Source organism: Athene noctua, chromosome 3 (assembly GCF_965140245.1).
Source record: "Athene noctua chromosome 3, bAthNoc1.hap1.1, whole genome shotgun sequence".
Classification (NCBI taxonomy): Eukaryota; Metazoa; Chordata; class Aves; order Strigiformes; family Strigidae; genus Athene; species Athene noctua.
This window is the reverse complement of record NC_134039.1, coordinates 30,553,261-30,568,553: the sequence shown is the minus strand read 5'-3', so window position 1 is coordinate 30,568,553 and position 15,293 is coordinate 30,553,261. Positions and strand designations below refer to the sequence as shown.

The following is a 15,293-nucleotide window of genomic DNA, read 5'->3' as shown; positions in this document are numbered from 1 at the left end:
GAGCAGCAGTAACCTCAGCCCTTATGAACAAATAAACATTTGTCAGTGCTGCCTAAGACTAAAGCAGTGGGCAAGACAAGTCACGTGGTCGTTCTCTGAAGCTGCTGTCCATGTGAGCCATGCAGTGCCTCTCCAAAACATTGTAAGGCAACTCACTGCCTCCTCACCTGAATATAAAGATGAAGAGCATGAGGAGCATGCAGAAAGTGGCTACGTTGTCCATAGTTTTCATCAGCACCACAAGCTGGCGGCGCAGTGCGGGCATGAAACGCACCAGCTTCAGCACCCGCAGGAGACGGAAAGTTCTCAGCACAGAGAGGCCCCCATCCGACTGGCCAATGATCTCCCAGATGCTAAGGCCCAGAGAGGCCCAGGGAGCACGAGGGAGAAAACGAAAGACAAGTGAATGAACAGGAGAGAGAGAGCAATAAAAATACTAATCTAAGTTTTCACCTTTGCATTGGCAGCAAGTGTAAAGGGCTCAGAGAGAAAATCTGATTGAGCAAGACATAATTAGAAGTATATACTATAGGCTTATACTTATGTGTAGAAAGCTACATTTATCCCTTAAGAACATGAACATGGCATGTTGCAGGAATGAGGAAAGGCAGCATTAAATTCCAGCAAGACAAGTTCTTCTATCACACATTAAACCTTTGTAGCATCCTTAATTTGTGTATTTTTAAAATATTTCACAGCTAGTATTTGTTGTGGATTTACAAGACAAATACAATTGCCTCCATTCTACAGAGGAGAGAACTGAAGGGCAGAAGTTATTTGTGGCTTGCCTAGGGTCACCAAGTGATGGGAAAAGACATCTTGGTCTCCTAGTCCTTGGCCTTGTGCATCAGCTCATCTCCTTCTAGTATAGGTGCTAAATCCTTTTTGAAAAGGCATATGAAAACTTGCAAGCTCTGTGGTACTCTTTTTAATGTATATTTCAGTTGATCCCCAAGGCCCTTGTCACCTGATGATGACGATGATACTGTCAAAGATGTTGTAGGGGTTGCGGAGGTAATCAAAGAGACCAAAAGCAGCAAGTTTCAGGATCATCTCCAGGGCAAACATGCTTGTAAAGACAACGTTGCTGATCTCCAAGATGTTGGTCAACTCCTCTGGCTGGAGAGAAGGCAAATTCAGAAATTCAGAATGGAAAGAGCCCTGAAATTATGGGAAATAAAGTGCCACCATTCCCAAGGGACAGGCTTTGTAGGGAGCTGCAAATCTCCCATGGGTGAGATTAGACAGAGCTGGAAAGAGCCACTTGGTCTCCAATTCCTTTGCACATTTACTACCCTTCATCATCAATTATGTCCCTAACAAATGCTTTTACTAGATATGACCAGCAGCCCCAGAGCCATTCGCACAGCCAAAACTGACCAAGCATCTCCCACATCCCAACCCATATCCTCGTCCCCTGGCTAAATGCTGATTTACTTTGTGCAAAGAACTTGAGTATTTTTTTTTAAGCAAGAAAAAGTGGCTCATCTGTTGTTAACCTCTTTCTTCAAGGATTTGTTTTTCTGAGGTTTCCACAGGTAGATGGCACAAGTTTTTGCTGAAATTCTGAAAACATCTGAATGATAGAAAACAGCTCCTCATCTTCCTCTGAACCTCACTGCACTTCTCTGCCCTTTTCCCCTCTATTTTTTCCCTTCCCCACTTTTTTCTTTCCCACTCCTCACCAAATCTCTTGCATGCATTAGTTTTCCAGTCTTGCTCTAGAAGTCTTTACTCATGCTTCTGTCCTCAGAGTGGTCTTAAGAATTACCCAAGTGAATATCAGACTGGATAAATAAGACAACAGTAAGGAGGGACAAACTGCTAACACCTATCTGTAAGGGACAGGAGGAGTAGGACAGGGTGAGGAAAAGAGGAAAATGGACAGTGAGAGTAGAAAGGCAGATGCACAAGGTGAAAACCTCCAGGGATGACACAAGATGACTGTGTTGAAAGAAAAAAAAAAAAGGAAAAAAAGAAAAAGAAAAAAAAAAAAAAAAAGGCAATCTGACCCTGCCTCAGGCATTTTTTCTGTTGAATCTCTGGCACATTTTTCAGCCACAGTGATACAGCCTTCTCCAGCAGAGACCAATGTGTTTGTGCATATGAGAGAAAGTGTTTTAATGATTTCTTCAGTGGAACAAGTCTGAGCAAATTAAATTACTCCTCCTTTTGTTTTCTGAATTAATTACTTTTTCTTCAGTGTGTGCAGCCTTCGAAACTTCTCTGACAAGGTCAGGAAAGGGCCTAGACCATTTCCTCAGGAATGATGATGCTTCAGAAAGAGTCAGAGGCTACACTTATGTCATTGATGAAGGATGCCATCCCCTGTGAAATGGAGGAATTTGCACAGTGAATTCAGGATGGACTCATCTGCTCAGATCACTTCTCACCCAGAGACTAGGAGTGCCCCAGGCCAAACAGCAAGGGCTGAGGTCTTGAGCAAAGTCAGATGCGTGAGGGGCAACACATACACAAGCCTGCCCATGTTTTCACATACTTAGGCACACACATACATAGCCCAGGGAGACTACCATGGCAATGGCAAAGTGAGAGAAAAACTTCCTCCCAGTATAATAGGTTGCATCTTGGGGCCAGGCTAGGCAACCCATGGCCTTCAGGCCACATGAGACTGCTAGGGCAATTCACCTGGCTGTAGCTGGTCATCACCTTCCCTAGCAGCAGCTGGTGGGGACCTGCTCCAGATGAAGGTGTGCCACCTTCCCAAACAGAGGGACAAGGCACAGCAGCTCCAAGGCACTTCTTCAGGGCTCCTCTGGCTCAGATTTCCATGTTTACCTTGGGGCAGTTATGTCAGACCTCAGACAAGGTTACATATTTGAGGTTTAACCTACTGCAGCGCTGAGCCCAGCTTCAAGCCTTTGAGGTGAGTCTGACCCAGTCTCTGTGGTAGCAGGCAGTACTGCTCTTACTGTTTGGTGACCCATGCTGACAAGGTGGCTGAAGACTCCCCTCTTCCTTCATATATGAAGATCTGAGATATGTCTGGCCACCAGGCCACTCTTATAAGCATCACATAAAATGGATGGGAACAAGAAAACTGCAAAAGCCTGTTGTTTAGGACAAGGCAGGACAGGCATTCCTGGCACTGCAGAAACAAAAAAGTGAGTTCTTGCAGGTCAGAGCCAATATTTTTACCACGAACTCAGTATTAGTGCCCACTAGGAAGAGGAGTCACAGTCTCTCCTTGAGGACTGCAAAACTGTTGTTTTTCTGAAGGGCAGCCTTTGTGTTGGCTGTGCCTGTTACTTATTCAGCTGGTAGAAAGGGAAGTGAGGGAGGAATCAGTTCTGGGTCTGATCCTCCCCCTGAAGCTGGGGGCTGCTTTAACCCCTGCTCTGAGACCCCTAGGGGCCCAGATCCTTACAAGTGAGCAAATGGACTGGAAATTGCTCCTCACATCTGTGGCTTCCCATGCCCTTTGCTAATTTCTTGCACTCATCATTACAGCTTTTTATTGAAATACTCCCTTTCTTTAAAATCAAAAAAAGGGGAGATGGCTCAATTTCCATCTGTAATCACATTTGAATAACAAAACCACCCTGAAAATGAGGGGAGGTGAAGAGAGGAGATAAGAAAAAAGAGAGAGAAAGAATGAGCAAGTGCACATGGGAAGGGAGAGATGAAGATCACTTCACGGAGAGCCAGGCAGTAATGACACTTGCTGGGAACATGAGGTCCATATGCTAAACAGAGATGCCAATTTCAGCCTGAATCAAATGATTATGTCAGTGAGAATGAGCAATGTAAAAAAGCGACAGGCTGCGATGGTGGATTATCTTCATCTCTGCTGTCCACATGTTCTCTCTTGTGCTGTCCTAGGGAGCAATTGATGTTTGAAAAGCCATGCTTGCATCTCACTTGTGGAAAAGGTCACCTGTTCCCCTGTCTCTCCTTCCTTCCCTGACATCTGTTTCTCTAATCAAGCCTCCACCTGTTAATCTTTTTCTAATGGGCCATCAATCAGCCCCAGCAAAGCATCTTTCCTAGAGAGAGGGGCAGGAAAGACTAGGCAGGGAAAGGAAGGAGAGATGGGCAGAGAGAAAGGCAGCAAAAGAGGAATCAAGAAACAAAGCTGGAAAAAGAATAAACTCACTGGCACCCACAAGAAGTAGAGAAGGAGAGATTTTTACAAATGGAGTAGGAAAGAAGTAAAGGCTGGGCAAGGAAGAGCAATACAAAAGGAATGAACTCAGAAAAAGAGAAGAGAAAAAGAGAGAGGAGCTAACTGATGAGGCATGCTCACTGGCTAAAGGCAGATCCTCCTTTGCAGCCATTTCTGGAGATACAGATAATTCGGCAGAGTGCAAAGAGCCCTCAGCTGGCAACCAGGGCTGCAGGGTGGGGGCCACCAGGGACTGTGTCCCATGTGGGGGATACCCTCGCACGTAGGGCAGTGTGGCCATGAGTGACAGTGGATAAGGCTGGGGCTGGGACTCTCTGAGCAGGGAAGTGTGAACTTGATGAAGGGGGAAAGTGAACAGGGAAGAAGTGGTTCCCTCGTCTTTTTCCTACCAACACATGGGATCCCCAACACAACCGATGTGTCACCTCACAGCTGTGAGAACTCCCCAGGCTCCCAGACAGCACTCGGGCATTTATCATTAAAACTATCAGCAAGGCTTCCTCCTCCCAGGCCACCCAGGTTTACATAGAAACTGTTAATTGAAGTGTTCACAAGTAAAGGCCTGAACACAAGGCTATTTTAGTCCAAGCAAAACCAGGGAACACCAGGAATCTCCTCACAAGAAGTCTGCTCACATTGCCAAGCCATGGTTTACACTAGGTTTACACTAGGAGAGAAACTTCAACAAAACTGTGGGAGCTGAGTATTGGGGTGAGGAGGGTGGCTTGAAGAGGAGAGAGATCCAAGGGGGCAAAACACACCCAGAGCCAGTGTATTAACCACTCTGTGATTCACCTACTCTGGGTATAGATCTCTTACCAAATCCAAATCCATGAAACTACCTAATTCACATCTTCATGGCACAAAGTCCTTCATCCCTAACAATGTAGATCAAATACTGAGAGTGAAATGTATGATTCTGATCTTCCTCAGAGCTCCTACCCAGTGATCAGAAACTAGAACTGTGGTAACAGAGGGCAGTGGCTCAGCTTTTTTCCCCCTTTTCAGTTACTTACTAACTAACATTGGAGTTCTTATGTCAGGTAAGACTGAAAATGTAATTAGTCCATTATCTGACAGCAGTCAGAAACTCCTGCACTATAGGAAAGGTTAAGAATACACAGACCACCATGAAGCCCCTGCAGGAGAAGCTTCTCCTAGCCAGGAGTAAATTTGCAACTGTCTAGAAACAGAAGAGTAACTGATGTGATCTATGCAGACCAGCCCTACCAAACAGTACCTGCACATCACTGCCTCTGAGGACATGAGAGAGAAATATTCCATAGAGAGGTCTCTCCAGCTGTCCATTTTTACTCACCATTTCAAAGTCACTTGACAATAATCAGAAGAGTCATAGAAATCAGCTATAGAACATACCAACTGGCTTTTACTTCTTCTAATCACCACCCCACAACCAATGCATATTTTCATGATGTTTTGTTATACCCTAGCTTTACAAGACTGAAGTAATGTGGTTTCATCTAACACCCCAGGGAGACTGTTCATCATTTACTAAATGTCAGCATGATGAGCTGACTTGGACATTGGCTGAATGTTTCTGTCAAGCAGCAAATAGCAAAAAGAGAAGCAATAACTGTAAATTGTGGATGCAATAAATGCTGGTATAAAGGGAAATCACACAGGCTAAAGGATATGAAGGTACCAATCCACAGGGCTGGTCTAGTTAGGAAACAAGGGATCGTCTCCAGATCCACACAAGACAGAACTCAAAGTATTGATCTGATATATGAAGGAATACTCTAAGTAGATACTGGAGAAGATAAACCAAGTTACTCAGCAATTCCCTTAGGCTACTAATGGCAAAGAAGCTTGAGTCCAACAGGTCATTTGAGAAATACCTGAGAAAAGCAGTGTCCTGGTTCAGCTAGGATAGGGTTAAGCTTCCCAACAGAGAGAGAGGGGGAAGGGATCTGCAGCCGGGTTATTCATACCATGCTGGCTCAGGTCCAGGGGCGGAACCTTTTTCACCTTGCTCTTTGGCGGGCTCGGTGGCGGGAATCCTTTGTCCGTAAACCAGCTTCCGGTATTTCTCTGTATATCTTTTGTCTTGTTCACTGTTATTGCTGTTCATTGTTATTATCATTGTTACTGTTGTTGTTCAGATTGTTCTATCACTCTGTTGTATTAAACTCCTTGTTACTTTAGCCCGGGTCTGTGCCTAACTTCCAGCCCGACCGGCCGCGGGTGGGGGAGGGGCAACGGCAACGTGCTCTCAGATCCCGGCAGGAATTAAACCTACACATTAAAAACTGGCGCACCAACGTGGGGCAGACCCTAACCAGAGTGTGATAAAGCAATCTGTTGGGTGTAATCTTTCCGTTTGTATTCGTGTTTATTTGATAAGAAAATGTTTGCAATGCTGGCCCATTTGCTTGCGCGGTGGGGCTGGATTAATCCTTATATCCAGTGTATAATCCCAGTGGCGGTGTTTGTTATCGGTGGAAAATGTATAAAAGGTCTTATGTTGTTATAAGGGGTATCGAACGCTTATGCTGCTTTTGTATCGCTGTGCGGGGGGGTGGGCCAGTACCTGTTTGCCGTTTGGGCTTTTGTTAGGGGTACCACCCCCGTTGTGAGTGAGTCAGGGGAAGAGATCCTCTTGGCTTTGGGGAGTTTAAATTATCCTTGGAGCCTGCAGGCCACTGTGATTGCTGCACTATGCCTTCTGAATGCCTGCCTGATTTCGGTTTTGGCCATGCGGCACTTCTCTAACAATAGCAGTGCCCGGAAACCTGCCCTGTGGTCAGGTGATAGTGAGTGGCAAGGGGTGTGGGAAAAGATGGGCAAAGGCCTGAGTCAGTGGGCACCCCCAATGCTTTGGAACTTCACTCCTGAGCAAATACAGAGCCCTGAGAAGCTGATGGAGTGCTTAGAAAGTGTGTGTTACCAAACTGGTGAAACCCAGGAGACACAAATCGCTGCAATGTGTTGAGGACTTGCCCATGCATACCGTGTCCTCTTTGATACCACCTGCTGCCCTCAAATGGAAGAAAAGGCCACACAAACAATATCTGAACCGGGGGCACAGGCAGAGCCAGTCTCAGTTGCCTCCACCAGCACGCAAACTGGGCCAGAGAGCCAGGCAGTGCCAGTGCCAGTCGCATCCACCAGCACACAGACTGGGCCAGAGAGCCAGGCAGTGCCAGTGTCAGTCGCCCCAGTACAGAAAACAAAATATACCAGAAAGTCTGTTCGCAGAGTGAGGGATGAGAATGAGCCAGGCCCATCAGGGGAACAGGAGGAAGGACCAGAGGTGACTGTCCGATCTCTGTCCCCGACTGAGCTGCGAGATATGCGGAGAGATTTCGGCCGCCTGGGAGGCGAGCAGATTTGCACCTGGCTGCTCCAATGCTGGGACAATGGAGCCAGTGCTTTTGAGATGGAGGGGAGAGAGGCCAAGCAGCTGGGGTCTTTGGCCAAGGACGCTGGCATTGATAGGGAAATAGGGAAGCAGGCTCAAATCCTCAGCCTTTGGAAGCGACTCCTGCTCAGTGTAAGGGAGAGGCACCCCTACAAGGATGATATCCTATGTCAGCTAAGCAAATGGACCAGCATTGAGAAAGGCATCCAGAACCTCAGGGAACTGGCTGTGTTTGAGATGATCTATGGTGATCTGAATAATGAGCAGTTGCCCATGGACCCAGATCAGGCCCCCTGCACACACCCGATGTGGCGAAAGTTCCTGAAGAGTGCACCAGAAGCACACTCGAAAGCATTGGCAATAGTGTCCTGGTGGACAGACGCCCACACTCTAACAGTGGATAAAGTGGTTGGCAAGCTCCGGCAATATGAGGGAAATCTTCCTTCATCTCACCATTCCCTGGTCTCAGCTGTGGAGGAACTGTCTCAGAGGGTCCAGAAAATGGAAGAGGACATGTCCTACGTCCCACCTACACAGGCTGATGTCTCAGCCATTAGAAGTAAACGTTTCCCCATCCAAGAGAAAGGCAGCAGAAGGTACACACCACGAGGCACCCTGTGGTTTTTCCTCCATGACCATGGAGAAAACATGAGGAGGTGGGATGGACAGCCCACTGCCGCCCTAGCTGCACGAGTAGAGCAGCTGAAAGGGAAGACCATCACAAAAGGGTAGTCCTCCAAGAAGAGCGCAGCTCCAGTGTACAGTCAGAAATCCCACAGGCAGAACAGAATGGTGAACGTTGTCTGACCCTCTTGAGGGGACCAGTAAATCATTCTTGCAAGAAATGAGTGATGACGAGCAGGATTAGAGGGGCCCTGCCTCCAGCCAGGTGGAGGAAAGGGATAATCGGATTTACTGGACAGTGTGGATCCGATGGCCTGGCACGTCAGACCCACAAGAGTATAAGGCTTTGGTGGACACTGGCGCTCAGTGCACCCTGATGCCATCGAGCTACAGTGGGGTTGAATCCATTTGCATCTCTGGAGTGACAGGGGGATCCCAGCAGCTGACCCTACTGGAAGCTGAAGTGAGCCTGACTGGGAAGGACTGGCATAAGCACCCCATTGTGACTGGCCCAGATGCCCCATGCATCCTGGGCATAGACTACCTCAGGAGAGGGTACTTCAGAGACCCAAAAGGGTACCGGTGGGCTTTTGGTGTAGCTGCCCTGGAGGAGGTTGAACAGTTGTCCACCTTACCCGGCCTCTCAGAGGATCCCTCAGTGGTGGGGCGGCTTAAGGTTGAGGAGCAGCGAGTGCCGACTGCTACCAGGACGGTGCACCGGCGGCAGTACCGCACCAACCGAGATTCCCTGGTCCCCATCCATCAGCTGATCTGCCAACTAGAAAGCCAGAAGGTGATCAGCAAAACTCACTCACCCTTCAACAGTCCTATATGGCCAGTGAGAAAGCCTAATGGTGAATGGAGGCTAACTGTGGACTACCGTGGCCTGAATGAAGTTACGCCAGCGATGAGTGCTGCAGTGCCGGACATGCTAGAGCTCCAGTATGAACTGGAGTCGAAGGCAGCCAAGTGGTACGCCACGATTGACATTGCTAACGCATTCTTCTCCATTCCGATAGCGCCAGAGTGCAGGCCACAGTTTGCGTTCCCTTGGAGAGGCATCCAGTACACCTGGAATCGATTGCCCCAGGGGTGGAACCACAGCTCCACCATTTGCCATGGACTGGTCCATACTGCACTGGAGAAAGATGGGGCCCCAGAACACCTACAGTATATTGATGACATCATTGTATGGGGGAACACAGCCGAAGAGGTCTTTGAGAAAGGGAAGAAAATCATTGAGATCCTCCTGAAGGCCGGCTTTGCCATTAAGCAAAAGAAAGTTAGGGGGCCTGCAAGGGAAATTCCATTCCTAGGGATAAAATGGCAAGATGGGCGTCGCCACATCCCAATGGAGGTGATAAAAAAGATAACAGCCATGACCCCACCAACCTCTAAGAAGGAGACTCAGTCTTTCCTGGGCGCTGTGGGGTTCTGGAGGATGCACATCCCGAACTACAGCCTGATTGTGAGCCCTCTCTACCATGTAACCCGTAAGAAGAACGATTTTGAATGGGGCCCTGAGCAACAACAATCCTTTGAACAGATTAAACGAGAGATTGCAGTAGCCCTCGGGCCAGTCCGGGAAGGGCAGGAGGCTAAGAACATGCTCTACACCGCAGCCGGGGAAAATGGCCCTACCTGGAGCCTCTGGCAGAGAGCACCTGGGGAAACCCGAGGCCGACCTCTGGGCTTTTGGAGCCGGGGATACAAAGGTTCTGAAGCTAATTATACACCAACTGAGAAGGAGATACTGGCAGCATACGAAGGAGTTCGGGCTGCCTCAGAAGTGGTCGGCACTGAAACACAGCTCCTCCTGGCACCCCGACTGCCAGTGCTGGGGTGGATGTTCAAAGGAAAGGCCTCCTCCACGCATCATGCAACCGATGCCACGTGGAGTAAATGGGTTGCGTTGATAACACAATGGGCTCGAATAGGGAACCCCAGCCGCCCAGGAATACTAGAGGTGATTACGAACTGGCCAGAGAGCAAAGATTCTGGGATGTCACCAGAACAGGAGGTGACACGTGCTAAGGAGGCCCCACCATATAACGAGCTGCCGGATGAGGAGAAGCGATATGCCCTGTTCACTGATGGGTCTTGTCGCATTGTAGGAAAACATCGACGGTGGAAGGCTGCTGTATGGAGTCCCACACGACGGGTCAATGAAGCTGCTGAGGGACAGGGTGAATCCAGCCAATTTGCAGAGGTGAAAGCCGTTCAGCTGGCTTTGGATATTGCTGAGCGGGAAAAGTGGCCAAGGCTCTACCTCTACACCGACTTGTGGGCAGTGGCAAATACCCTGTGGAAATGGGTTGCAGCAATGGAAGCAGAACAACTGGCAACGTAAGAGTAAAACCGTCTGGGCTTCTGAAGTATGGCAGGACATTGCAGCCCGTGTGGAAAACCTCGTTGTGAAGGTGCGCCATGTGGATGCTCATGTACCCAAGAGTCGGGCCACTGATGAGCATCGACACAACCAGCAGGCAGACCAAGCTGCTGAGATTAGATTGGCTCAGGTGGACTTGGACTGGCAGCGCAAAGGTGAACTGTTCATAGCCCGGTGGGCCCACGAGACCTCGGGCCACCAAGGTAGGGATGCAACATACAGGTGGGCTCGAGATCGAGGGGTGGACCTTACTATTGACACCATTGCAGAGATCATCCATGGATGTGAGACATGTGCCACAATCAAACATGCCAAGTGGGTGAAGCCCCAGAGAAATGGAGAGCGATGGCTGAAATATAGATATGGAGAGGCCTGGCAGATTGACTACATCACACTGCCACAGACCCGCCACAGGAAGCGCCACGTGCTCACAATGGTGGAAGTAACCACTGGATGGTTGGAAGCTTACCCAGCACCCCACGCCACCGCCCGAAACACCATCCTGGGTCTTAAAACCCAAGTCCTGTGGCGACACGGCACCCCAGAGAGAATTGAGTCGGACAACGGGACCCACTTCCGTAACAACCTCATAAGTGCCTGGGCAGAAGAACATGGCATCGAGTGGGTCGACCATATCCCCTACCACGCACCAGCCTCTGGAAAGATCAAGCGCTACAATGAACTGTTAAAAACCACATTGAAAGCACTGGGAGGTGGGACCTTCAAAGACTGGGACATGCATCTAGCAAAGGCCACCTGGCTAGTCAACACAAGAGGGTCTGCCAGTCGAGCTGGCCTGGCTCAGTCGAAACCTCCACGTGCTGTAGATGGGGATAAAGTCCCTGTGGTGCGCATGAGGAATATATTGGGAAAAATGGTCTGGTTTAGTCCTGCGCCAGGAAGAGGTAAAGGCAAACCCATCCATGGGATTGCTTTTGCCCAAGGACCTGGGTGCACCTGGTGGGTGATGAAGGATAATGGAGAGGTCCGATGTGTACCACAGGGGGACTTGATTCTGGGTGAGAACATGCCATAAAATATGCTGTGCCTTTGTAAATTATTACTTTGCTATTGTTAACTGCTAAATGGCAACTGGACATGACGCAGATGGTATAGAATAAAGGGGTGGATTATGTCCTGGTTCAGCTAGGATAGGGTTAAGCTTCCCAACAGAGAGAGAGGGGGAAGGGATCTGCAGCTGGGTTATTCATACCATGCTGGCGTCAGGTCCAGGGGCGGAACCTTTTTCACCTTGCTCTTTGGCGGGCTCGGTGACGGGAATCCTTTGTCCGTAAACCAGCTACCGGTATTTCTCTGTGTATCTTTTATCTTGCTCACTGTTATTGCTGTTTATTGTTATTATCATTGTTACTGTTGTTGTTCAGATTGTTCTATCACTCTGTTGTATTAAACTCCTTGTTACTTTAGCCCGGGTCTGTGCCTAACTTCCAGCCCGACCGGCCGCGGGTGGGGGAGGGGCAACGGCAACGTGCTCTCAGATCCCGGCAGGAATTAAACCTACACAGGCAGCCTGGGACATGCAGCTGGGACCAGCTCTTCATTCTCATGCTGAATAAGGGAGAAAAACGAGCAGCACCAGATCCTCTGTGAATATTTTAAAAAGTAAGCCTCTTAAGAGGATCCTTCTGGACAGCCACAAGCATCTAATATCTTGATTTTCTACACTGAATTTTAAAAATAGACACTTCCAAGTAGAAACAGATCTGGAGAACTGCAAAAACTATTTCAGGCAGGACAAATCTTGAAATTACGGATTTTGGCTTGTGCAGTGTCCCAGCAATATCTGAAGGCCTAAAACTGAGGATATTACATGGTATAATGCACACTAATGGATTTGAATAGACTTATCTATTTACAAGTGAAAACTTGTGATAAATTTAAGGATTAAAAATTATTAATAGCAGTGCAGTTTGTCCCAAAATGAGTTGATTTCCCTCACAAGAAACATATAAGTAGATAGGAAGCTGTCTTGGCCACATAAACAGGACAGGACAGGACAAGGGACTGGATGGATAAGTTAAACAAAGCCAAATTCCAAGGTGATTTGGATCCAAGTAAAGTGGTTTGAGTTGCTGAGGTTAAGTCTCCTGGCTCAAGAACACTGTGAATATTAAACCCCTGAATTGTAACAAACAGATAATAACGTGTTTTTCTTTCTGTTGGTTAAGGCTCAGGAATCAAAGGTAAGACTCGCACATGGGCTCTGTCCCCCAGATCCCTGTGCGTCTAAGCCTGAACCTTGTGCCTGGCTCCTGCAGTCTCTCTCACCCCTTAACCTGATGGGTGGTGGTTGCTTTGGTCAGCAGGCTAGCTCACCGGTGTGTAGTCCCTAAACAGTAGAGCAGCGAGGACTGACGGATGTGCCATGAGCTGCTCCCAGTACTGTTCAAACCTGTGACACCTTCACACATCCTCCTACCCAGCCAGATACATCCCTAGAGAGTGGCTGGGATTGTGATCTCCCATGCACCAGAAAATAAAGCTTGAGAGGTCTCTGTATGCATTAGCTCTAGGCCAGGAGACATTCATATGATGAAGCAGCTGAAGCAACAGAAGCTACTTCAGTCATAGGATGGCATCACCCTGCAAATCACAGATCTCTGAGCAGAGGGGTTTTGCTGGATATTGTTCTGTGAAAATTTCTGTTTCTGGGAGGAAAGACAACAGGAAAAAGAGAAAGGAAGAAGGAAAAACGAGGCAATGAAGCACCAGTCTCTCAGACTGTATCATGTACTGATAGCATGACTTAAGGAAAAAATGAAGAGAGCAAAGGGAAGTGCAAATGCCTGTGTGTTCTCAAGTTAACCACTGACTGAAAGGAACCTGGAATTCATGGTATAGTCTGAATATTTTTATTTTTTTATCTTGTGCCAGGGAAACAGGATTCAGTATACATATTTTAAATAAACAGACTGCACCACATTTTTCAGTTATGATCAATTTGTCTGACATCTCTTTCTAGTAGAAACAGCATGCAGGGTCATAAGCTTTTCGTAGCTACTTATGGATAAAAAGCAATAGCATAAATGTAAGGATGTATCATTAATAACCTGCTACTAGAAACCTCAAGGCTGCAGGCAGATCCCACTCTGCTGTGGGCTGTACAAACACAGCAGAGGCAGCCTAGAAGGGCTTAAATCCTCACTCACAATAGCCAAAACATGAGAGTGAATTCTCTACCTCCAGCTCAGATATTCTTCTGATAAACTCTTAATTCATGCTGTCTCCAATAAACCAAAATGAACAATGAGTCTCCCTGCTTGATGCTCACATCTTTAAAACATCAGTGGGCAGTTTTCATATTGTCCTGGGCTTCAACTCTTACTCATCTCTCTGCTACATGATAAATACATTGCTCTTTTTTATCTATTTTCATGAGTCAACCCCTCCAGCCTCTTCTTCATTCTCCTCTCCTCTGAGCTCCTGCCAGTATTTTTCTGGTACTGAGGCATCCAGTGCAGTTCTGGGATCAAATTAAGGTTTCTCATCCTTGTATCAGAAAGTAGCTGGGCTTTGAAAACTGGTCTAAGGCTTGGTATGTGGGTGGGATCCAGACATCTGAGGCTTTAAATACTGGCTCAGACACTGTGTTGCCTCAAACAGGGAATTTAAGATACTCTGGGTCTCAAGACCTCCATCCTGATACAGCACAGGACAAAGCTGAGTGTCTTGCTTGAACCAGATTCACTGCTTGTCTCTTTGCTGCCTGAGACCGTGTTCACGATTAGACTTCACCTTGTCTCCAAAGCTTCCATGCAGTCAGCATCTCAGTAGTGGAGTGAACTCTTATTTTTGTGATCTGGGCACACGTGGAGTGAATCATGGTCACATTCAGACTGGCGGCATAGATCTGAGACATGGGTGTACAGCATGGACTCCTTTAACATAAAGTGCAACAGAGCTACCGGCTGCCAATGCAGATGTAAGGTCACGGGCATGCTTAACACCCTCTGAAGCTGGCTCTGCACATCACAAAGTAGATACAGCCTCTGATTCCCAGCTATAAAATGAGGGCACACAATCCTTATCCATCTTGCAAGTCTGTCATTAGGATAAACTGCACTGCTGACTCAGAGCTGCCTGAAAACTATTGGCATGAAAATCCAACCTGTGCCCACACCTGCTGTCTATGTCTGACCTATCTATCACTTCTTGCTGTCAGGTCAAGGGAAAGGCTCAAGCCATCTGAGTCCCCAAAATGACTGGAGATGGGAGGTGGTGCCTACCCTAGGCTTCTGGTATAGATAGACTGTGCTCAGGCATCTCTTAATTAAACTGGAAAGGCTAGCAAGCTGATGGATTTGAATTGAGATGCTGGTGGAGTGCCTGTGACATCCCCAGAGGGCACATTAAATTAAGCAAATAGACTAAAGATTCAGTAAGCTAATGAAGAGAGAAATGAGAGAGAGAGATGAGGGAGATGGAAGAGACGAGGGTGAAGGAAACAGAAGCAGATGGAAAGAGAAGACAGGTAAAAAAGAAAAACAGAGGGATAACAGTGAGCAGGGAGGAGGAAAAGAAAGGGATTGAAAAGAGCTGAGAGGAAAATACATGGGACAGTGTAAGTGATTAAGTGCAGGGGTAAGAAAGAAAAGACCCTGCAAGGTCCTGAGGTTTTCTCCAAAGCCATACTGGGACCGTCTGTGCTGTGGCCTGGGGTCCCAGTTTCTCAGTCTCTGCCACCACCAAGTTGCATCAGCTGCTTAACAAGGCTATAAGTCCAAGCAGGT

The 15,293-nt window shown here is 47.7% G+C and overlaps 1 protein-coding gene across 1 annotated transcript in view; it reads right to left on the bottom strand.

Moving 5' to 3' along the window:
- The window catches only part of CACNA1I (calcium voltage-gated channel subunit alpha1 I), a 184,123-nt gene that overhangs the window by 33,722 nt on the left and 135,108 nt on the right, over window positions 1–15,293 (bottom strand). The window contains exons 11-12 of the mRNA XM_074901371.1: window positions 968–1,119; window positions 168–353 (exon numbers count right to left, since the gene is read on the bottom strand). Coding sequence (XP_074757472.1) covers window positions 168–353; window positions 968–1,119 — 338 coding nt within the window. The remainder of the gene's footprint in view (window positions 1–167; window positions 354–967; window positions 1,120–15,293) is intronic.